Source organism: Phyllostomus discolor, chromosome 1 (assembly GCF_004126475.2).
Source record: "Phyllostomus discolor isolate MPI-MPIP mPhyDis1 chromosome 1, mPhyDis1.pri.v3, whole genome shotgun sequence".
NCBI classification, from domain to species: domain Eukaryota; kingdom Metazoa; phylum Chordata; class Mammalia; order Chiroptera; family Phyllostomidae; genus Phyllostomus; species Phyllostomus discolor.
Window position 1 is genome coordinate 133595133 of NC_040903.2, and position 22857 is coordinate 133617989.

General features: G+C 40.4%; 1 protein-coding gene and 1 pseudogene across 1 annotated transcript; one reads left to right on the forward strand and one right to left on the reverse strand.

The window, feature by feature from the left end:
- The first annotated feature begins 683 nt into the window (after positions 1–683).
- Positions 684–22642, forward strand: SPTSSA (serine palmitoyltransferase small subunit A). Its single transcript, XM_028507573.2, has 2 exons — positions 684–894; positions 20768–22642. The coding sequence occupies exons 1-2, from the start codon at positions 792–794 to the stop codon at positions 20869–20871; spliced, it is 207 nt and encodes a 68-aa protein (XP_028363374.1). The 5' UTR covers positions 684–791; the 3' UTR covers positions 20872–22642.
- Positions 11018–13135, reverse strand: LOC114491481 (annotated as a pseudogene).
- Positions 22643–22857: the final 215 nt, after the last annotated feature.

A 22857-nucleotide genomic window follows, 5' to 3' on the forward strand; every position in this document is an offset into this window, starting at 1 on the left:
GATACCGATAGCCACTAAAAGAGGTGGGAAGGTAGACATATTTATGGTCATCTCTTTTGTCTTTAGGTTGAGTGCATGGGGTTTTATTTTGGTTTAGGTGGGTGTATTTTGTGTGTGCACGTGCGCAAGGGATAGGAAGGTGGCATTGTGTGTACACTTCAGAGATGGCTTTTCTGACCTCCTTCACTAGGGGACATTCGTCTCCCCACCCTCTCTGAGCACCTTATTCTCTCCCTCTGCACCCCTCGCAGCTTTACTTGCATTCGTGTCATTAGTACTTGTCTACCCGCTAGCTCGTAAACTGTACGAGGGTAGGAATTCCTGTTCACCCCTGCAATCCCCCTGCCGGCGGGATGCCTACGGCATCACAGCTATTCCACAAAGACTTTCCCGGGGAGCGCTTCTGGGCGGGACTGGGTGGACCCCGGCCCGCGTGAACACCCCGCCCACCAACGGCGAGGCGCGGCGGGGCGGGGCGGGGCAGGGCGCAGCGGGCGCTCTCGCGGGGACATTGCTCCGGCTCGCGTGGGCGCGGCCCGGGAGGGGGAGTCGGGAGGGGACGGCGCGGTGCGAGGCTGCAGCCTGGCCAATGGTCGCCGGCCAGGCGGGGCTCGCGGCCGACCGCCCGGGCGCGCGCGCGGGGCTGGGCGTGCCCACGGGTGACGCGCCGGGCCGCGCAGGCCAATGGGCGCGGGGCGGGCGGGCCTGTAGGCCCGGGGCTTCAGGACGCGGCCCGGAGGCCTGCGGGGCAGACTGACGTGGGGCTGCGGCGCAGGAGGCACGCGGCGGGGATGGCGCTGGCGCGGGCCTGGAAGCAAATGTCCTGGTTCTACTACCAGTACCTGCTGGTCACGTCGCTCTACATGCTGGAGCCCTGGGAGCGGACCGTGTTCAGTATCCTGACCGGCGCGCGGATGCCGGGGCCGGGTGGGGGGCGCGGGGGCAGAGGGGGCATCCCCGGGGCGCAGGGCCTGGGGGGCGGTGGGCGGCCCCGCGGAACCCGCGCGCGCGCCGGGACTCGCTTCTCCGCTGCAGCCACGCGGGGCAGAGGTCTGGGGGCCGAGGGCGGCATTCCCGCGGGGGCCTGGGGTTGGGGGGCGAGAACTCTTGAGATCCCTGGTCGTCCGAGAGCCCCTTGGCCCAAGGGAGAAGCGTCTTTGTTGCTGGAAGAAATCCCCTAGGGCGATGTCCAACCTGGCTTGCCCTCGCCTGCGCTTCAGCCGTGCCTGCCTTTGGTTCGGTCCCCAGTTCCTGTGGGAGGCAGGGACAGTGAAAGTGGAAAAAATCGCTCACGGCTGGGACGGCTTTGACCTTTAACTGCCCCTGATTTAACTGGCACTGGCCCCAATTAGAAATGCTAACCAGTTTTCTAGCTTTTTAATTAGGTTGTGCCTAATACAGTTTTTGAAAGCAGTTCGTTATTGTACCTCTTTGGTCTTCAAACTGGGTAGTTTAAAAAGTGTGTTTTATGCATTAATTTGCTGTTTGCACAGGCCGTGGAAGGAGGGCCTGAAAAGGAATCTGTAGTTGTAGACAGTGTTTGCAACTGCTTTCGTATATAGCTAGTGAATACTCGTTAATGATTATTGAGTGTTTACCATGAACCAAGCAATTGTGCTAGCACTTTGCTTGTATCTGAACTCATCTAACTTTCCTAACAACCTCAACTAGTAACTCAAGCTTCTGAAGGTGGGCTCCCCGAAGTCTGTGCTGTTTGTCTCTCCTTTGTCCACGTTGACGTCCCTTGATATTCTTGCAAGAGAAATACTAATCATGAGATGTAACTTTTTTTTTTTTTAAACTTGGGGACCTATTTGAAACAAGCATTTCATACAGTCTGCTTACTTCATACAGGATCTCTCCTTTTCAATGTGCTTTAGTGTGCAGGAGCTTCTGAACAGCTTTGCAAATGTCTAGTTGCATTCTGGTCGAGTGACTGAGGTAATTCCAAGCCGTCATAAGTGTGTTTGTGTTGAACTAGCCTAAGATTGTACTCAAAGCTGAGCCTGTGTTTCAGCACTTTTGAGGAAGCTTAGCTGCTTATAAGTTTGTTTTTATTACTGTTGGCTTTCTTTCCAAACCTGAAACTTAAGAACTGGAATGTATATTTCAGATTCAATGTCTGAGTGTAAAGTACTGTCTGATTTCCCACACCATTTATCTGTAGCTGCAGTTTAGGCTCACTCTCAGTTCTGTAGGTTAGGGCGCATGAGGTCATCCTTGTGAAAGGTGTGCTGCAATACAGAAGCACATGCCTCTTGACTCAGACTCATCTTAACAGTGAACTGAAACAGTGTGCTAAACGGAAACTCTGGAAACCAGAGGTTGAACGTGGAGCCCACTCTCAGAGTCTCCTGCAGTGCACCCCTCCTCTGTGCTTTGCTCTGTGTGGTTTCCGTTACCTGTGGTTGACCCTGGCTCAAAAATATGAAGTTGAAATTTTCAGAAATAAGTAATTTATAAGTTTTAAATTGCACGGTGGGATGAAATCTCACACAAAGATTGTCCTGCCTGGATTGTGCATTCGTCCGTTTGTCCAGTGTATCCAGTGTATCCAGTGCATACGTTACCTGTTCTTAGTAGCCGTTTTGGTTATCAGAGAGAGGGGGAGACAGACAGACAGACAGACAGAATATATTCATATAACTTATTACAGACTCCTGTTATAATTATTCCATATTATTATTAATTATTGTTAACTTCTGAAGCTTTTGTGGGCATGCGGCTAAATGCCACAGTATCAATGATGTTACTTTTTTCTGTATTATGTTGCAATAGTAATAGTGTCCCATAAATACCTAGGCGATGGCTTTGTTTTGGGATGGAGAAATAAATTATGAAGTGAAATGTAGTGGATCTTTAGATTTTTGCCTTTGAAGCTTTTGACTTCTCATTGGATTATGTGACCAACGGATTTCAATTTTTAAAGTACTACTGAGAACTACAACCAACTAGCATTGGGTACTGTAGAATAATATGGTTTTAAACCTAAGATGAAAAGAAAGTTTATTTCGAAGTTTACATTATTAAATTAACCCAGTGTAGCCCTGGCTGGTGTGGCTCACTTGGTTGGAACATCATCCTGTAAACCAAAAAGTCACAAGTTGAATTCCTGGTCAGAGCATGTGCCTAGGTTGGGGTTCATCCCTGGTAGGAGTCCCCAGTAGGGATGCTTGAACGAGAGGCAATAGATGGAGGTTTCTCTCCCTCCCTTCCCACTCCCTAGAAAGCAATAAGCATGTCCTAGTGTGAGGATTAAAAAAAAATTAATCCAAGGTAGAAATGCAATTCTTTGACATGAGTTAATCTTAGATTAATATTAGGTGTTGTATTTATATTATCCAACTCAACTTCTAGAGTTATTTTGAAGTCAGACATTCAGTTTTAAAGTTTGGAACATCTATTTGAGATAGAATCCTTATTCTAGCTTGGAAGAAAGAACTGAATGAGAAAGCTGGGTTTTCTTCCTACTTAATGGGGAGCCTTACTGTGAAGCAGTTTGAATTTTATAAATTCATTAATAATTAGTAAGCATCATGCAAAACTGTTTTGTGGCCAGTTACGTTGTTTTGGAAAGAGACAGTCTTAAAAATTACATTGGCCCTGGCTGATGTGGCTCAGTGGATTGAGTGTGGACCTGTGAACCACAGGGTCTGTTCCTAGTCTGGGTGCATGCCTGTGTTGTGGGCTAGGTCCCCGGCTGGAGGTGTGTGAGAGGCAACCTTTCAATGTTTCTTTCTCTCTCCCCCCCTCCCTTCCCCTCTCTCCAAAAATAAATATATAAAACCTTTAAAAAATTACGTTGAACGCAATCATCACTACTAGAAACCTAAAATTTAGTGTAAGAGAAATTTGTCTGGCTGCCTGAAAAATGGCTTCTGAGTTAGGAGTCTTGGACAGAGGAAGACTCTAGAAGAAGGTAAATACATTAGTTTGCATTTCACTGCTTTAACTCATTTAATAATGTGAAGTTATCCTTATTTTAGGGAAAACTGATAACCATTTCTGCACCCTTTATAGGGGCATCCTTGAACATCTGAATTTGCTTCTCTGTTTCTTCCCGAATCAAATAGCTAGAAGTGAATTAATAGCTGTTGTAAGTGGAAAGAAAGGTCAGTCTCAATTGAATATGAGGGTTTTTGAAGTTATCTAAGTAAGGAAGTTGTGATTCATAAAAAAGATAATTTAAAATAAGGAAATACATCTGTGTCAAGTCAGACACATTGTAAATAGTTCTTGAAACAAACATTTATAAATTCATTTTGTAAATCCTTCCATACTAGAACCTGCATCCTAAATTTTCTCTTCTGATAGCACATTTGAAATGATCATTAGCTTTTGGTTTGTCAACCAGTATTTAAACTTTCTTCATTTGTCTATCTTACAAAAAAGTGTAACCTGACACTTGCGTTAAGACAGAAGTGCTAAGTTGTATTACAATGAATCCATCTCAGAGGGGAAGTTTTTAACGTGTTTCAAAAGCTCCCGATCGCTATTGGCAGCCATCAGGGCAGAGGAAAAGACCAGGTTTTGTAACTAGTGAGACACTCCTGTAGTACCTCATCGAATAACATTGTAACCACACTGTTGAGGACAGGTAGAAAAGTTAAAAATACCTTGTTTAATTTGAAGCACAAGTAAGAGTCATTTTAGCCTTGTTTTTTTTTTTAATTAAAAAGGGAAGTTTTATTCTCTAATTGCTGAATTTTATTTGCCGTCTCTTTACAGCTTCTTATGTTTCCATGGCATTTTATACTTCTATTTATTTAAAAAAAATGTAGGCAGTTTTAAGGTTATGAATTAGGTTCCCGCTGAAAAATAGGCCTTGTTTCTTCAAGGCAAGAGTTTTAAAAACCACAGTGCTGGGCACACAAATACTGCTTGAGAAACATTTAAAATACATACATATTGACATGTCATTTCAAAGCAATTGCATAGCTATTTGGAAATGGTAAAAGAGATGTGATTTTAACCACTTTTAGAGTAGATTTTGAGCTTGGCTGTTTGTGATGAACAGAATTCATTTCTTGGAGAGAATTTAAATGTAAAGAAGTAGAAAAGGCTATGATTGAAAGAACTTCTTTAATTGTTTTTGGAGATGTTAAAAATTTGCATTGCTCTGTCTATTCACTTGCTGAATTCTGTATTCCAGAAGCATTACATACCTTCTAATTGCCAGATACTGTTTTCGATAGTGGGACTATAATTGTGAGTAAAAGAGATAAAAGCATTTATTCTAATACCACTAGGTAAATAAGTAAAAAAATATAGGTGATTAGATTGTTAAAGCTGTTATGGAACAAAACAAAACAGAGAAGAGGGTAGGAAATAAGGCAGGAGAAGTATTCTTCAGTTTTGGCTAGAGTGGTCAGGAAGAGGGCATTTAGAAAGATTTAAGCAAAGCAAGACTTCCAGGGGAATAAGTACTGCAGGCATGTTTCAGAGCTGCGGAGGGGTCACGGTGGCTACGGCAGAGTGAAATGTGTGTGTGTGTGTGTGTGTGTGTGTGTGTGTGTAAATAGCAGGAGAGAAATCTGATCCTGTCAGGCCTCAGGCTTTGAAGTGCGAGTTCCGGAGATGAAGGGAAGTGCCTCCTGTGTTTTGAGTAGAGTAACTCAAATCCAGTAACTATTTCCTTACGGACACATTAATATTTAATAAAATAAGAAAATAAGACATAAGAATATATATTTCTTTTTTTTTCATGAAACCCCAAACTCTTTTGTTTTGAATGAAAAAAAAATCCTAGGAAGTGCTTTTTTCCTCATTTTTAATGCAGGAAGTTCTTTAGTAAATTTCCAAGGTGATGGACTTCATTTCTTTCTTCAAGAAAATTAGAGCCAAGGTTCAGGAAAAATTCAAATTTACACATGCTCTCAGATGAGCTCAGGGAGCTGGGCAGGAAGGGCTTGGGGACTGGCGTGCCCAGAGCACTCTCAGGGAGGTGTTTTTGAGTGTTGTTTTTCCCAGATTGGAAGGTAGTGTGGTACAGAGGTGTGCTGGGATGGCCAGTACATCAGGCTGACAGGCTGAGCAGGGATCTGTAGGGCAGAATAGGTGGGAAGTAAAATTGAAAAAGCAGATTGGGCCATATTGATTTCAGCATACTTCTGCATGAATACCTTGTGTCAGATACTGCCTGAGGTGCCGGTGATACATCAGTAAGAAAACGATACAATCTTTCTCTCTTTGTGGAACTTTTATAGTAAGTAAATTAGGTAGAATGTTAGGTGGTAAGCATTACAGAAAAAAGAAAAGTCAGTCAGGGGGATAAGAAGTATACTGATGGGACAGAGTTTCTGTTTTTAAAGAGCATACTAGGAGAGACTTAATAAAGACTTGAGAAAGATAATTGAGTAAAAACATACAGGAGGTAAGGGAGTGAGCAGGGTAAAACCTGAGGGAAGAAGAGCATGGCTGGCAGAGGAAGCTGCAGTGCAAAGTCCCTGAGTCCAGAGCCTGCCTGGCCTACATGAAGATCATAAATGAGGCAGGTGTGGCTGGAGTTGAGTGAACGTGGGGTGGGAGGAGTAGTAGGCTGTTTTTACTTGATGAGGAGGAGACCTTTTCACGTGTATGGACATACAGCTGGTTGAAGCATTGTGTGGCTTCCCAAGGTCGATATCTGCTCTTGACAACTGAACCACAGTCATCACCTCTCGCCTAGGTCAGATTGTCAAGCATGGAGACATTGTGTGTACTAAATGAAGACACGCCAGTTTATCGTAGACCATATGAAAAAGGTCACCCTGTCATCAAATTTAAGTTAAATTTTCCTGAGGATGATTCTCTCTCCTGATAAGCTCTCTTTGCTGGAAAAAAAATCCTACCTGCAAGAAAGGAAGCAGAAGAGACCGATAAAATGGGCTGGGTAGAACTGGTGGACTTTGATCCAAATCAAGATGGCGCCATTACAATGGAGAAGCATCTGAGGATGGTGGTGTTCGGTGTCAGAGGTTTTTTTTTTTTTTAGATTCGTATTTATGTATTTTTAGAGAGAAGTGAAGAGGAATTTTGATGTGCAAAAGATACATCTATTGGTTGTCTCTCACACACGCCCAACTGGGGACCTGGCCCGCCACCCAGGCATGTGGCCTGACCGGGAGTCAAACTGGTGACCTTGCATTTTGCAGGCTGACAGTCCACTGAGCCACACCAGCCAGGGCTGGTGTCAGACGTCTTAATGATGCCAGTGAGTAACATTGCTGGCATTTTACATACAGTAGTGAATGAGTGAAGGACTATAATAATATGTTCACTACTTGCTTTGTTCTTGTTTTAATATTTTAACTACAGCAGTGTTTTAAAAGTTCAGTGAAGAATAAACTCAAACATAAAAAAAGGAAAATGTTTGTACATATAGAATCACCTGAAAGTTTAAATAGACTTCCACTGAAAATCAGCATGTGATCTGATTATTAGGAGAAATTCTTACTATTCGAGAGGGTTACCTCTAGAAAATATTCTTAGTAAATAAGCTTAATGCCATTTAGAAAGATTTTATCAGTATAATTTCAAACAAAATGTGATTTCAGAAGAACCTTGAAATAACCAGGATGTTTTGCACTGTCTTCAAACTTATGTGGTAAATGAATTTCTTCCCCAAAATCTTCAGTATTTCATTTGTATTTTATGTTATTTCCTTTTTTAAGTTGGTTTTTTCCTTTTGATCTTCCTTTTGTAGAAATGAATGTAGCTTTCCATTACCAGAAAGGACTAAGAGGGGAAAGCAGAGGTAGGAATAATTATAACTGATAAATTAATATTCCCAGCCCTCCAGCCCAGTGGTATTCAAACTTTCATTTGTGTAGTCCTCAAAAGTGTGTACTGTGGTCATTCTCATCAGATCTGAGGTAAAAAAAAAAGAAAGAAAGAAAAAAAGCATGTACTGTGTATCATCTCACTCATTTAGTTGACATCTGAAATATTTCATGATAAATTCAGGCAGTTACAAAAGGATTTAATTTGTTGCTTATCATACATGTATTTTATTATATATACACATATGTGTGTATACATCATGTCTATGTATAGCACATACACATGTATATGTGTATATATAACATATGTATTTATAACTTTTGTAGATAATATTTATTTTTTTAGAGAGGGGAAGGAAGGGAGAATGAGAAGGAGAGAAACATCAATATGTGGTTGCCTCTAGAGCACCCTCTACTGGGGACCTGGCCTGCAACCTAGGCATGTGCCCTGACTGGGAATTGAACTAGTGACCTTTTGCTTTGTGGGAAGGTGTCCAATCAACTTGAGCCACACCAGCCACAGCTATTGCTGTATGTTTTTGTTAAAGCCATAAAAGTATAATTTTCTCATACAATTCATAGAAAATGTTCATCATATAACCTAGTTGGCAAAGCCAGCCCTCATTGTGAAGCCAAGTAGGCAAAATCAGCCTTAATTTCTGTCAGAAAAAGCTCAGTGCCATTTTTCTCTTCAAATGATTATGTAGGCATCTTAATTCCTGCCTCACTTTTTTTGTAACTTTATTTGACAACTAGTGGTTAGTTCTCATCTACATTGATTAGGTGAAGAATTTTGAAAGTGGTGACAGTTAACCAGAATGTAGAGCTCGTTTGGTGAATCTTCATCCTCCTTACGTTTTCTGGATGATTGCTCTTGGATATGGTGTGGGACATTCTTTATTCCTTTGGCCCAGAAGGATTTGTTGAGCCTGGTGTTAACGGGCACATCTGGCGTTTGCATCTCCTTCATGGCAAGTTTCTGGATCTCTGAGTGCTTGAAGGGCACACTTCTGAAAGCCTACTGCGTGGGTGTGCTTGTGAATGTTGATGGTGTGTTCCCCTGTCACCACCGCATTGATAACAGAAATGGCCCTTCTTGCCGTCCTCCTTTGTGGAAACCGTTTTGCTAGGCTATGGTTGGAAAGGTGGATAACTTCTGAATTCAAATTAGTAGATGGATAGGTAGGTGAGTCTTGGAGGTATGCCAGGAGTTTGTTATTTGAATGAAATAAAGTACAGTGCAAGTTAGTTATTATTCCTTTGTTTGTTGTCCCAGACATTCTTTTATATTTTTATACTTACATTTCCCGGGGGGAATTGCAAGATTCAGGAAGTAAAGTGGGAGAAGTGAAGTTGTAAGGGGGGATGGGAAAGAACTAGCACATCGCAGGACTTCTCGGGTCCCCTTCAGGAGAGGTACAGTGGAAGCTGAAGATCTGCAAGCTGAGTCCCTTTAACTGGTCCCAACCTTCTAGAAAGCCTTGTACCCCAGGGCTCCTGTGCTTTAGTATGAAGACTGCTCTAGTGTGTTTGCACTGCCTTGGTATTTGACTGGCTAGGTGACAATGTTAGACTGTCCCTCATCTGTGCTCCTTAGGATATGAGAACTTTTCTTCCTTTCTTTTTTAAAAAAGATTTTATTTATTTATTTTTAGAGATAGAGGAAGGGAGGAAGAAAGAGAGGGAGAGAAACATCGATGTGAGAGAGAAACATCTACCGGTTGCCTCTCACACTCACCCTGACAGGGGGTCTAGCCTACAACCTAGGCATGTGCCCCCAACAGGGAATCCAACTGGCTTATTTCACTTAGCATAATCCTCTCCAGGTCCGCCCATGCTGTTGCAAAAGGTAAGATTTCCTTCTTTTTTACAGCCAAGTAGCATTCCATCGTGTAAATGTACCACAGTTTTTTTATCCACTCATCTACTGATGGGCACTTGGGCTACTTCCAAATCTTGGCTATTGTAAATGCTGTGATAAACATATAGGTGAATACAGTTTTTTTGAATTAGTGTTTCAGGTTTCTTTGAATATATTCCCAGAAGTGGAATTGCTGGGTCATAAGGTAGTTAGATTTTTAATTTTTTTGAGTAAAGTCAATACTGTTTTCCACTGTAGCTGCACCAGTCTGCATTCCTACCAACAGTGCATGAGGATTCACTTTTCTTCACATTCTCACCAACACTTGTTTGTTGGTTTATTGATGATGGCCATTCTTTTTCTTTCCTTCCTTCCTTCCTTCCCTCCTTCCTTCCTTCCTTCCTTCCTTCCTTCCTTCCTTCCTTCCTTCCTTCCTTCCTTCCTTCCTTCCTTCCTTCCTTCCTTCCTTCCTTCCTTTATTTTCAGAGAGAGGGGAAAGGAAGGAGAATAAGAGGGAGAGAAATACCAACATGTGGTTGCCTCTCATGTGCCCCCTACTGGGGACCTAGCCCCCAACTCAGACGTGTGCCCTGACTGTGAATTGAACCAGCAACCCTTTGGTTCGCAGGCTGGCAGTCAATCCACTGAGCCACACCAGCCAGGGCTAATGGTAATCCATTCTGACAGGTGTGAGGTGGTATCTCATTGTAGTTTTAATTTGCATTTTTCTGATGATTAGTGATGTTGAACATCTTTTTATATGTCTATTGGACATCTGTATGCCTTTTTTAGAGAAGTGTCTATTCAGATCCTTTGCCCTTTTAAAAATTGGATTGTTTGGTTTTTTGGTGTTGAGTTTTATAAGTTCTTTATAAAATGTGGATACTAACCCCTTATTAGATGTTTCATTGGTGATTATGTTCCCCATTCAGTGGGTTGTCTTTTCATTTTATCGATGGTTTCCTTTGCTGTTCAAAACCTTTTTAGTTTCATGTAGTCCCATTTATTTATTTTTTCTTTTGTATCCCTTACCCGAGGAGATATATCATAAAAAATATTGCTATGAGCATTGTCTGAGATTTAGTGGCTAGATTTTCTTCTAGGATTTTTATGGTTTTGAGTCTGACATTTGAGTCTTTTATCCATTTTAAACTTATTCTTGTACGTATATGGTGGAAGAAGGTAGCTAGTTTCATTTTTCTTGCACATATCTGTACAATTTTCCCAACACCATATATTGAATAGACTCACTCTTAACATTGTGTTTCTTTAATAGGTGCTACACACATGTGATGCAGCGAGAGAAACGATCGTGAATCCATGCTCTCGTAGGACCCAGACAGACTGTACCATTTCCAAACGTGCTCTGAGTCAGTGGGGTTCTGCTCAAAGTCCTTTATACTTGATGGTTTCCATGAAAATGAATGCAGAAGCAGAAGTGTGTCCACAGCACAGGGCATCCTCTGCATTTGGTTTCCTGTGCTTTCTTTGCATTCTGTTTTTCTTTTGCCTTTTCTCCTAGTGGTATTAACTGCCATTGTCCTGATAAAGTCTTTAACAATTCCATGATTAAAAGGAAGTGCTTATGCTTCCTTCTGATATTTTCAATTTATATCTTTTCAATTTCTGTACTTCTTCAATAAGCATCTAAGTTTTTGGCAACCTCTGACCGAATACCATTTAACATATTACCCTGATCTGTATGCATGGGTTCCTCAGCAAGTTGTCTTTGAACTCTGCTGCACTCTGTTCATATATCATTTTTCTGTCAGACACAATGGCTATTAAGTTAAATTGAATTTCACCTGCACTGTACTTTTGTACCCTTTTTCTATGACTGACCTCACAGTGCTGATCCAGTCATTTTATCTTGATTGCATGCACCTAAATTAATTCATCCTTTTGTTAATCCATCTATTCATAGATGCTTTCATTAACAGGAACAAAACTGACAAAATGAAAAGCATCTTCTTTTTTTGCTGATGTCTTTGCATCAAATTTAAACATTCGCTGTTTTGAGAAGCTGTTGTGTATTTGTCTGATCAGATCCAAATTGCCCAGTGCCAAACTTCCATGGCTGTGTCAAAACTTTGTAAAAATTCTTTCAAGTCTGATAATGTCTCTCTTAAATGGACATCTTGATGAGTATAGTTCAATAACACACTTACTATGGCTGGAGTAGCACAAGCATTATTAATTATCTGCTTGGCAAAAAATATCTTGTCAAGTCTGCAGTCCTAAACCACAGAGCCCTCCCTCTGGTTCTCCTGGCTACCACTTGAAAAGAAGAATTAACCTGTGAATTGGCTCTAAGTTTTCAAAATTCTCAGGCTCTAAAATTCTCAGGCTCTGATTTCCTCTTCTTGGGCTCCTCTGTAACCAAATACTTTAATGAGTTTGGTGAAGAGGCCAGGGTCGCTTTCCTGAGGCTCTACTTCCTGGCATTGCCCATCAGCGTCAGGCTGCACCCTGCATGGCTTCACCTAGGACTCTGGGCTCCCCAGGCACCTGCTGCCTGGCCACTGATAAGGCAAACCCCCTGCTGAGCTGTGCTTCACATTCTCTAAGGCTTTGTGACCCTGCCCCCCTGCCCCAGGCTTTGAGTGTTGTAACATTTATGGTACTTGGAAGCAAAGATAGATAAATTCCTTTGGTTAAAAAAAAACAACAACAATGCTCAAATTTAATAATTAAACTACATGATCCAGGAGAGCTACTTAATGTAGTGTATTGCATATACCTTTTATAAATTGGAATACTTAAAAATAATAGTTATGAAATGAGAGAAAGATAGTGTTTATGATCAATAATTATAAAAAGTAGAATTACTACCAGCACAAAATTTTAGCTATCATGTCATATATGTGTTCCTGAAAATTCCCCAAGAGGGTTTATGGTATGATAGCACTGGAGCAGACCACTCAAACGCTATTCAACTTAGTAAGCAGGCACTAACACTAATTGGCTTTGTTGGGGGTAACTTGGGTAGCTCGTGCAGGCCTGCTGGAAGCTGCCCCAGGGGACATTGAAGATGTATGGACAGGGTTGACCTGAAATGCTGATGTGATGCAGGTGGTGTGGGCTGCCCCAGAGGAGGTGCAGGGGCAGTGCAGCCTGCACTGGTAGAGCACTGTGCTTGCTCACCTGGAGGTGCACTTTCCTCCAGGTGAGGAGCCCCGGTGCAGGTGCTAATTTTTAAATGTCTTAGAGATAAGAGGACTCCTTCCTGTGCTGCCACTGAGTGGAGGGATGTTTCTTGCTGAAGGTTATAAATCTTTGATTGGTTTTCACCAAACAGCCTATGGTACTACTTTGTCAAATGCTTTATTTTTATTTTCAGTAGGATGGTTTCTTAAATTCGATTTATCAAAACTTTTGAGTATTTCTAAGCTTAAAAGGAGCATTTTAGAATTAATTTTAAAGAAGGAGTCTAATAGAACATAGGATTGTTTTAGATGACATTTTAGCTTTGTTGATGTGACTGGCAATCAGAGACTTACAGCATGGAAATCATTTAGTTTAATGGAAAGATAAATCATACCCACTGGAACCAAGGCCCCTAGCCTTTTCTCAGTGAAAAACTGCTTTTGATTTCTCCAAAGTCTTGTGAATATGTTACTGAGGTAGGTGGTAATAATGCAGTTACTGCTTGGGACAAGAAATGTTAGTTACTTCCTCTGATTACTGTACTTATTTTTAAAGCATTTTCTCTCTTCAATTATCTAGCTTTTTGTTTGTTTGTTTGTTGGTGTTGCTGGACAAGGGTTGGAGAAGACCCTTGTACGGGCAAAAAAAAAATCTCTATTTTTTTCCTATCCAGAAGCTTACCCAGCTCCTGATTAGTTGGGCTTCCCTATTAAAGAAACAGCTAACAACATGCAGATAGATGGTTTCTATTTGCTTTTAAATCCATTGAACCCATAAAATAGTTATGTTATGTCCAGGTTATAAATAACTCCTGATTGTTCATTCAGCTCTTGAACAAATTTATCTCGGCACCTGTGCATTTCCTGGCGCACTGGCTGCTTGGTTCCTGAATGATTTATGAAGCACCTGCTTTCTCCTGCGATGCACTACAAGTGGGAGCAAAGGAGCAGCTGAGCCCGGGCGCCTCCCTCTCAAATGCTTAAAATTGATTGGTAGAGACAGTTTTAAACCGACAAAACTGAAAAATCTATTTTTTTAGTTTTTGAGGTCTTTTGTTTTTAATCTAGATTTTATTAACTCTATTATTTCTTAATCACTTAGTGCCGTCTAGAATATGGATCTGATTAATTTGAGTACAGCCACTGATACTTATATTATATGTATGACAAGAGCTTGGCAAAGAGAAAGATTACTCTATTATTATTTTGTGTATTCCCTTCCAATATATGTGTGTTAGATAACATTGATTATTTTCCTGTTTTTTCTGCATGTGAAACAGAAGATTCTGTGAAAGGTGATTGAGAGGTGGGGTCCAAATGCCCTCTCCAAGCAAGTGGGATGCTAAAATGTTAATGAAGGAAGCAGCCTCATTTTATGGAGAAGCTCGGGTCCAGAGAGGTTATGATGTCCCAGGATTGTATTATAAGTTAATAACAAATCAGTTGCAGGGTGACTTTGGGAAGTTCCCAAACATTGGTTTGAGTCATGATGTTACATGCCCCAGCTCTCCACTGATAGTTTTAATAAGAATTATATTGCCTTTTTTTTGCCAAATAGGTTTGATTCCAAAATCTCACATCATCCTGGAAAGGTAGGGGATGTGTGTCTTCTTCATTTTATAGATAAGGAGACTGGCAATCAGAGTTTTTGATGCACGCAGTGTTGGCAAAGTCACAACTCAAACCTAGGTCGCCTCTGGTGTTCGGTGTTTCCACTCTCTGTATCTTGTACCTTATTGCGTGTCACAGATACTGTGACCTTTGAAAGGTGTGTTAAAGAATGCAGTGGATTGGGAAATCCACTTAAGTACCAGATAGCAAATTATAGCTGGTACACTCTAAACAGTATGTTTAGCTCTGTGAGAATACCTCTAAGGAGATGAGCATCATATATCTAACCTTACAAATGTCATAATAGAACCAGTGCCTAAGAGTGACAATACCACTACCCTTTTACATGGTGTCAAGCATAATCTCAGAGAATATTCAACTCAGTGCAATGGAACTATTCCCCCTACAGAGCTTTGAGGTAATTTTGGGGAATGATTTTGAAATTTAATTGTATAGAAAACTCATTTTTTAAAAAAGATTTTATTTATTTATTTTTAGAGAGGGAAGGGAGGGAGAAAGAAAGAGAAACATCAATGTGCGGTTGCTGGGGGCCATGGCCTGCAACCCAGGCATGTGCCCTGACTGGGAATTGAACCTGCGATGCTTTGGTTTGCAGCCTGAGCTCAATCCACTGAGCTATGCCAGCCAGGGCATTAGAAAACTCATTTTTAGAAACTCATTTAATTATTGTGATTCTGAAAATAGTTAAGAGAGATGGTATCAAAATGTAGAAACATTTTTTGGTGGGACACAGGATAAAAGTTAAATTTAATAAGTGGCTCTGGGTAAAAGGCTAGGTTAAGGGTGTTTTTTTTTTGGCTGCTTATAAATTGGCATCTGCATCTAGGTTCAAGTGACTTTTGATAATTTTCTTTTTCTTGGCCTGAATTGAGAATTCTTTTATTTCATGGAGCTAACACTATTTGTGTGTTTCCTAGTAACAGATCAGATCTGGTGATGCCTAACAAACTTTTTAAAGGAGTAAGATCTTTCACACAAAACAGTTTTTAGTCCTAGTACTATCTGTTGTTCCCTTTCCCTTTACAATTCTTATTTATTAAAAAAGTTACCATTTAGGCAGACAGAAGCTGCACAAAAAATAATATAGTGAGTGTGCTTGTATTACCAACTAGGGGAAGAGAAACATTACTAATACATTTGAAGGCCCCTTAATGCCCCTTCCCACCGGCTTCTCCCTTCTTTCCCCCCACATTTCCCCCCCACCAAGTAACCACTATCCTGAATTTAGCATATATAATTACCATTTATTTCTTATCACTTCTATTCCACATGTATGCATCACAACATAATGCTATATAAAGCCATGAACTCAGGTATCTTTCATTTTAATCAAGCAAAAAACCTTTTTAAGTTTTGATAAGTTCTTGTTTCACTTAGGAAAGTATCATGATTTTCTATGCATATAAAAATTAAAAAGACAAGTGTTCACAAAATTGAGCTTAATTTTCAGATTCTTATAATAGTCTCTGTTAAGCTAATTCATGCACATTCTTTTCATATTCTTTAATTAATATGTTTTCCATAATAAATTGGAGAATTATAGTTTAATAAAGCAAATATAATATAATCAATCAAATAGCTGTTTTAGTAATCACTTCTGATTTGAACTGAATTTGAATCAGTGACCTGAAGATTATTACTATACCATTTCATTTGTTCGGTGTATAATTTTATAAGATTTACATAAAACCTGTGAAAAACCAAAAAGCATTTGGAAGATACAGTGTTGCCTAGAAGTGGGTATTGTTTTTCTCCTTCATAGTCACTACAGAGTGTGCCAGTCACACAGTGTGGGGTATGCCGAACGCACCACAGCGAATCTAGAGTCAAATAATGTTTCTCTAGCCGATCCTTTATTCTTCAAATATTTATTGAGTATATGTTAGGTTAGATATGTTAGATGTAAGAGATACAAAAATAGTAAGACATTGTCCCAGTGTTTAAGGAGTTGATAATCTGGATGACTATCTATCTGTCTACAAATAGATAATGTCAGGTGAGATGTGTTGTTTTATAAGAGCAGTAGGGGCAATGAACTCTGCCAGGAGGTTGTGGTAAGAATGGGAAAAATATGAGGGCTAGGGAAGGCCATATATAAGAGGAGATAACTGACTGAGCTGTAAGAAGGATTAGGTTTTACTAGGAAGAATAGGACTCTTTATATGTAGGAAGGTATTATAGCAGCAATTTTCAAATGGTGTGCTGCAGGGATTTTTAAAACATGCAATATCTGACTGTTTAGTCAGGGGCACAGACCTCTTTCTCTCAGATTGTCATATAAAAAATGACAACAGCTAATACAATAATGGCTATCTGGTGTGAATGAATCAAAATTATACATATTTTTTGCTGGATCAGCAAAAATATATTTTTTTGGTGTATCATAGAATTTTAGTAATTAGTTGATGTGTGCCATGAAGTGAAAAGGTTGAAAGTTGCTGTATTATAGTATAGTGATTAAGAATACAGATTTTTAAAAAATCCTCAGCCAAGGATATAGTCATTGATCTTAGAGAGAGAGGAAGAGGGAGAGAGAGAAGGAGAAAGAAGGAAACATTGATGTGAGAGAGAAACATTAATTGGTTGCCTTCTGTATGCACCCTGATCAGGAATTGAATCCACGGCCTTTCAGTTTCAGGGAGGAAGCTCCAACCAGCCGAGCCACTCGGCCAGGGCAAGAACAATGACTTTTGGAGTTAGCTGACTTGGTTTGAAACTGGCTCTGTTGTTTGTTCTGATGTTGGGAATGTTAACTTGAACGTGCTGAAGTGCCTAACTGCTGGCACACACTAGACATTCACAAATGAAAGCTGGCTGCTATTACTATTATTCTTATGTTATTATTAAATCATATTAAAAGGCAGAGCAGTAAAGAGTGTTGTTTCTTGAGACTCATGTAAAATAGCTGCGAATAGGATGGAGTTTGTTGGGATGATTTGGAGTGTTGGAGGTACAGTGGAAAAGCAGCGTGGCCTGGACTGGTGTGGCTCAGTGGGTTAGGTGTCGTCCTGCAAAGCTAAAGGTCTCCAGTTTAATTTCCAGTCAGGGCACATGCTTGAGTTGTGGGCCAGGTCCCCGTTGGGGGTGTGCATGAGGCAGCCGATACATGTTTCTCTTGCACATCAATGTTTCATTCCTTCTGTTTCTCTGCCCTTTCCCCCTCTCTAAAGATAAATAAAATCCTAAAACAACAACAACCACCACCACAACAATAGAAAAGCAGTGTAGTAATGCCCTTGGTCTTCACCTTGATTACCCAGCCACTCTGAGTTTTGTCTGCTAATGCCATCTAGCCGCCCCCTTCTCCAGACTGTTACTTTCAGCCAAGGCAGCTGTCTTGCTCAGATGGGTTTTCCTCACTCCATCCTGTAGCCAATGATGGACAGATAAGGGATACAAAAGGTCAGGCCCCTTGCCTCAAAGCAACACTAACTGTATGTGGTACAATTCATGCTCTAGAGCACTCCTGGGAGCTGAGCCCCTGAACCTGCTCTGTTCTGCTCTACCCACTCCCCTTTTGGTAAAACTCCCTTAAGAGTAACTTATACTAGAACCCCTGTCTCAATCTCTCAATTCCCGTCTCCTTCAAACTACCTCCTAAAACAGGTAGTTTAGACTAGATTGAAAAGGTCCTTGGATGCTTGGCTTAGAATTTCAAAGGCTATCCTAGGGGCATTGGGAAGCCTAAAGAATCTTAAAAGGAGCACTGTAGTAAAGAGTGGCATGGAAAGTGGCTAGAGGCCTAAAATGGGAACTTGTACGTGATTAATAAAGGAATGATAAATACCTCAGTCATTTATCATTGATTAGGATGGGGGACTCGAGCTTCAGAGTTCATTGTAGGGGTTGGGAAGAACTGAGAAGTCAGATAATTTGAATGTGCGGACAAGGAATCAGAAGTTTGTAGATTGGATGACTAGGCAGATAGTTAATCAATAGTTATATCAATTATTTTCAAGTAGTTGAAAAAATGGGACTCGTAGGAAGAAGTAGTTCTGGAGAAAATAAATTCAGTTTTGGCTCTGTTGGATTCACAGTACATTGCGGAATGTCATAGGTAGAAATGTTCAGTGAGTTGTAGGAAATACTGTCTGCAGTGTGGAAAATGGCGTCAGGTCAGCAACACGAAGGCATATAGGGCCCAAGGTAATATATTGGGAACTCCATTTTTGTCACTTAGAATGCATTGTCATTCAGCTGCAAGTAACAGAGAAAATCTAACTCAAGCTCGTTTAAGGGTGAAGGGACTTTATTGGCTTATATATCAGAAAATCCAGTAGTAGGGTGGGCTTCAGGGTGGTTTGATCAAGGTCTGGCCCTGTTTGTCTGCCGTTATTTTTGACCCACCACCTTCCTGAGTCAGCTTTGCTCCAAGCCTCCCCTTCCTCATGGAGGCGAGTGACACCATGATTCCAGGAGTCCGTCGGCAGATTGCAGTTCTAGGCAGAGAGAGAGAGAGTGTCTGTGTCCCTGAGCTCCTGGCAGAAGTCCTAAACTTGGGGCTGGTTGGTCAGGGTTGGGGGCAGGCATTGTTACAAAGAAAAGGGTTTACTAATTGGTGAAGATCAATTAGGACTTAGCCCTGGAGGTGGGATAGGGCTAGGCCCATCCAAAGAGCATGGTTGCTCTACTAGGAGGAGGGAGGGGTAGATATTGGAGAGAAAAACATAAAATTCACAAAAGGAACAGACAGGGAAAGAGAGCCAGGGAAACAGACAAATGGTGAGAGTGATGAGAGGCGAACCCTGAAGAGTACCTCAGCCCAGGGTGGAAAGAGTTTTGAAGAGGAGAAGCTAAAATAGTGTCAGTTCAAGTAGCCGTTGGATTCGCTAGGAGGTCGTTGGTGAGCCAGAGCCGTGTATATAGCGTGGGGGTGGCGGTGGGGATAGAAGTCAGTGGTGTGGGTGATGAACAATAAGTGATGTGGAAGCCCCGAGTAAGTATTATTAAAAAAAAAAGTGGTAAATAGAAAGTGGTAGTTTAAGAAAGAACCAGGTTAAGGGAGGCTAAAAAGTAAACTTAAATGATTATGGGAGACTTTTTACATGTGTTTGCTGGATGAGGGGAATGAATTTAGAATTTGACTCAGGCAGTTGTTTACTCTCTGGCTCTAGAGACAGCTTCTTGTGTGGCCCGGGACAAGTCGTACAGTGCTTTGTCAGCCTCTGAGAAGTAACAGTCATAATACATATTTCATGGGAACTCTGTTAAGGGTCAAGAAAGATAATATGTAACAGAGGTTTGTCATGTAACTGTTATACAAATATTGGTTGGTTGTAAGCACATTGTTTATATGCTTACCCTATCTTAAAAAAGAATGTAAGGTACTACAGAACTACTAGCATGTAGAGCTGAAAGGTATGAGGCAGCGGTGGGGAGGGGGAGAGAGAGCAAGAGAATATGAATGAATGAATAAAACGTGGTCCCAGTTCAGAAGCTGTTACTCCTCTTAGCATGGCCATGTGACTCTGCTAAGTGAAGAGCTCTTAGATTTTACTTCATTTTGTTAGGGCCGTTTGTTGATTTGCATATATACAGTTTCATTTTCCTTTGGAACAGGAAGGAAGGAACACAGTACAAAATGTTTATTGTTCTGGTTTTCCAGATGACTTTTATTTGATGTTATTGCAAAGTTTAGTGATAATACTAAGTGTTTAATAGTAGCAGGTGTTGTCAGTTTATATGTCGGTGGTGTATGATTTATTTTATTTTAGTTTTTTTGGTGTATGATTGATTTTAGCTTTGGTGCCAAAGCAAAAGCTTTTAGCCACATTCTAGCCAAAATCTAAAAGTGCTGGATCAGCCTTGGCTGGTGTAGCTTAGTGGGTTGAGCATTGGTCTGCAAACTGAGGGATTGCTAGTTTGATTCCCCATCAGGGCACACATATGCCTGGGTTGTGGGCCAGGTCCCTGGCTGGGGGCCTGGGAGGCAGCCAACTGATATTTTTCTCCAACTCTTTCTCCCTCCCTTTTCTCTCTAAAAATAAATAAAAATCTTGGATCATATGTTCTTATTAATTATTCAAGTTGGTAGAACATGTACAACCATTAAATACAATTTTATTTTTATACATTTCTATTTCATAGGTTGAACAGTGTTACTTTCTATGCTTAATTTTGTAAGCAGTCTGATGCTCTGAAGAATAATGGAATAACAGTAGCTACCTTGTAAAGTGATGGTGAAGGTAAAATGAGCTTAAAAATTTTAGTTAATATTAGTGGCTACTGTTATTAGTTCTTTATAAATACTTGACATATATGAGAAAGCATCAAGTGAATGGGTACTTCAACATAACACACTTGTTGAAAAATGTTGGGATTTCGTTTTGAATCAATTCAGAAAAACAGTTCCCTTAACTGCAGCTCAGATTCCATGCTGGTGTCCATCGTGGGGATGGCGCTGTACACAGGCTACGTCTTCATGCCGCAGCACATCATGGCGATACTGCACTACTTTGAGATCGTGCAATGACCGAGAGGTGGCCGGACGAGAGCGGTTCCCCAGGGAAGATCCACCCTCTGGTGTGGGAATGAGACTTCATCAGACGTCATGAGGAACTCTACTGGATGTCAGCGTAACCAACCCGGTCAATATAAAGACTAAAATTCATGAGTAGAACAGGAAAATGATCCTGACTCATGTGTTATGTTCTTTATTTTTAATTTTAAAAGAGGCTCTTGTATAGTAGTTTTTGTCTATTTTAACATTGTAGTCATTTGTACTTTGATATCAGTATTTTCTTAACCTTTGTGACTGTTTAAATATTACCCTGTGAAAGCTTTTCTTAATGTAACTTTGAGTACATTTTAATTGCCTTCTATTTCTAAAACCCAAAGTCATTAGTTGGGCTTTATTGTTCATGCTGTAGTACGGCATATACATCTGCCTGGATATATTTCTACTCTCGACCAAAGTTTTGTAAGAATTAGGGCAGGGGATGGGGAGGGAGGATATTTTATTGAGAACTATTTACAAAAGACTTACCTGTACGTTTGAACTCAGGAGTACAGTCTTAGCTATCTAGACTCTTAACAGCATCTGCTTTAAAACTATTAAAGGGTTTCTCAACAATGAGAAAGGAAGATCTTGCTAAAGTTAAAAATAAGGAACATTTCACCTTTAAAATATTTAATTCATATGTGGACTCATTTCCAGAAAACGTTGGTGGTGATTCCTGAGATAAAAGGTGGTTAGGTAGCGTTATTGTACGATGCTTGTATAGCATAGAGCTTTTAATGGAAAGTAAATCGGTTTCCTTTGAGGGTCACTATCAACAACATACTTCCTTAAGTTCAGTTTCAGGATTGTAATGGGTGCTGCAAATGCATTTGAACATTGTAATAAAACAGGATGAGATGAATTGTTAAAAGCTGAAACAAAAGAAATGTAAACTTGGTTAAAATCCTTTCTTTCCTGATTTGTATTATTTTTTAAAAGATTTTTATTCCTTAAATGTAAAATGACCAATTTTTTGATGTAAACTCATTAAATTCAAAGACAGAAAAATCAGCTGCTTGTAGCAGTATATTTTTTCCTCATTGGTTAAATATTGATTTAGTGTTTATATTTGTGAATTTCCTGGTATGGACATATAAGTAGTAAGTATATCTTAACATGTCTCTCAATGTAAAAGTATTGCTGATTTAAAAAATTAGACATATTTTACTATGCTTTCCAGGATAAGTTTTGCTATTTTTTAAAAATGCAAGTATTTTTGGCACTAAACTTCAAGGACTAGACTTGTGAAGTATTTTCTAGTCTGGAGGTAATGAGTAATGTATAAAATTTTGTTTTCTTTAAAAATTATTATTTTTTAATCCTCACCCGAAGATATGCCCACTGATTTTTAGAGAGAGGGGACTGGAGGGAGAAAGTGAGGGAGAAAAATATTGACGTGAGAGAGAAAGATTGATTGGCTGCCTCTCGCACACACCCTGACCGGGACTGAACCTGCAGTCCAGGTGTGTGCCCTGACCTGGAGTCAAACCCTAGACCCTTCTGTCCATGGGATGACGCTCCACCCGACTGAACCACAGGGCAGATTGTGTTTTTTTTAAAAAGTCAGTCTATATCATCACTATTAGGTAGGGATGGTGAGGTTAATATGGGCTTATTTAGTTCTGAAGTAGTTAAAAGTAGTTGGATATGGTTTTGTCTGAGCTGTACTCATACTATCTCAAGCTAAATAATGAATATATAAATAAAAATAATGAATAAATCAGGGAAGCACATTCTTACCAACAGATTGAAGTGTCTGGTGTATTTGTTAGCAAATGACAAGTGGGGCGGTCATTTCACTTTATCTGTTTACAAGAAGGTATTTATTAGACAATTCTCCACGGGTCTCTTATGTTTCTGTATGTCTTACAAGCAGATGTACTGGCTGCCTTTATTCTGGACTATTTTTTGGAGATATTTGTATGATAAGAGATGGTGTCCCATCCCAGAAAAAAGGGC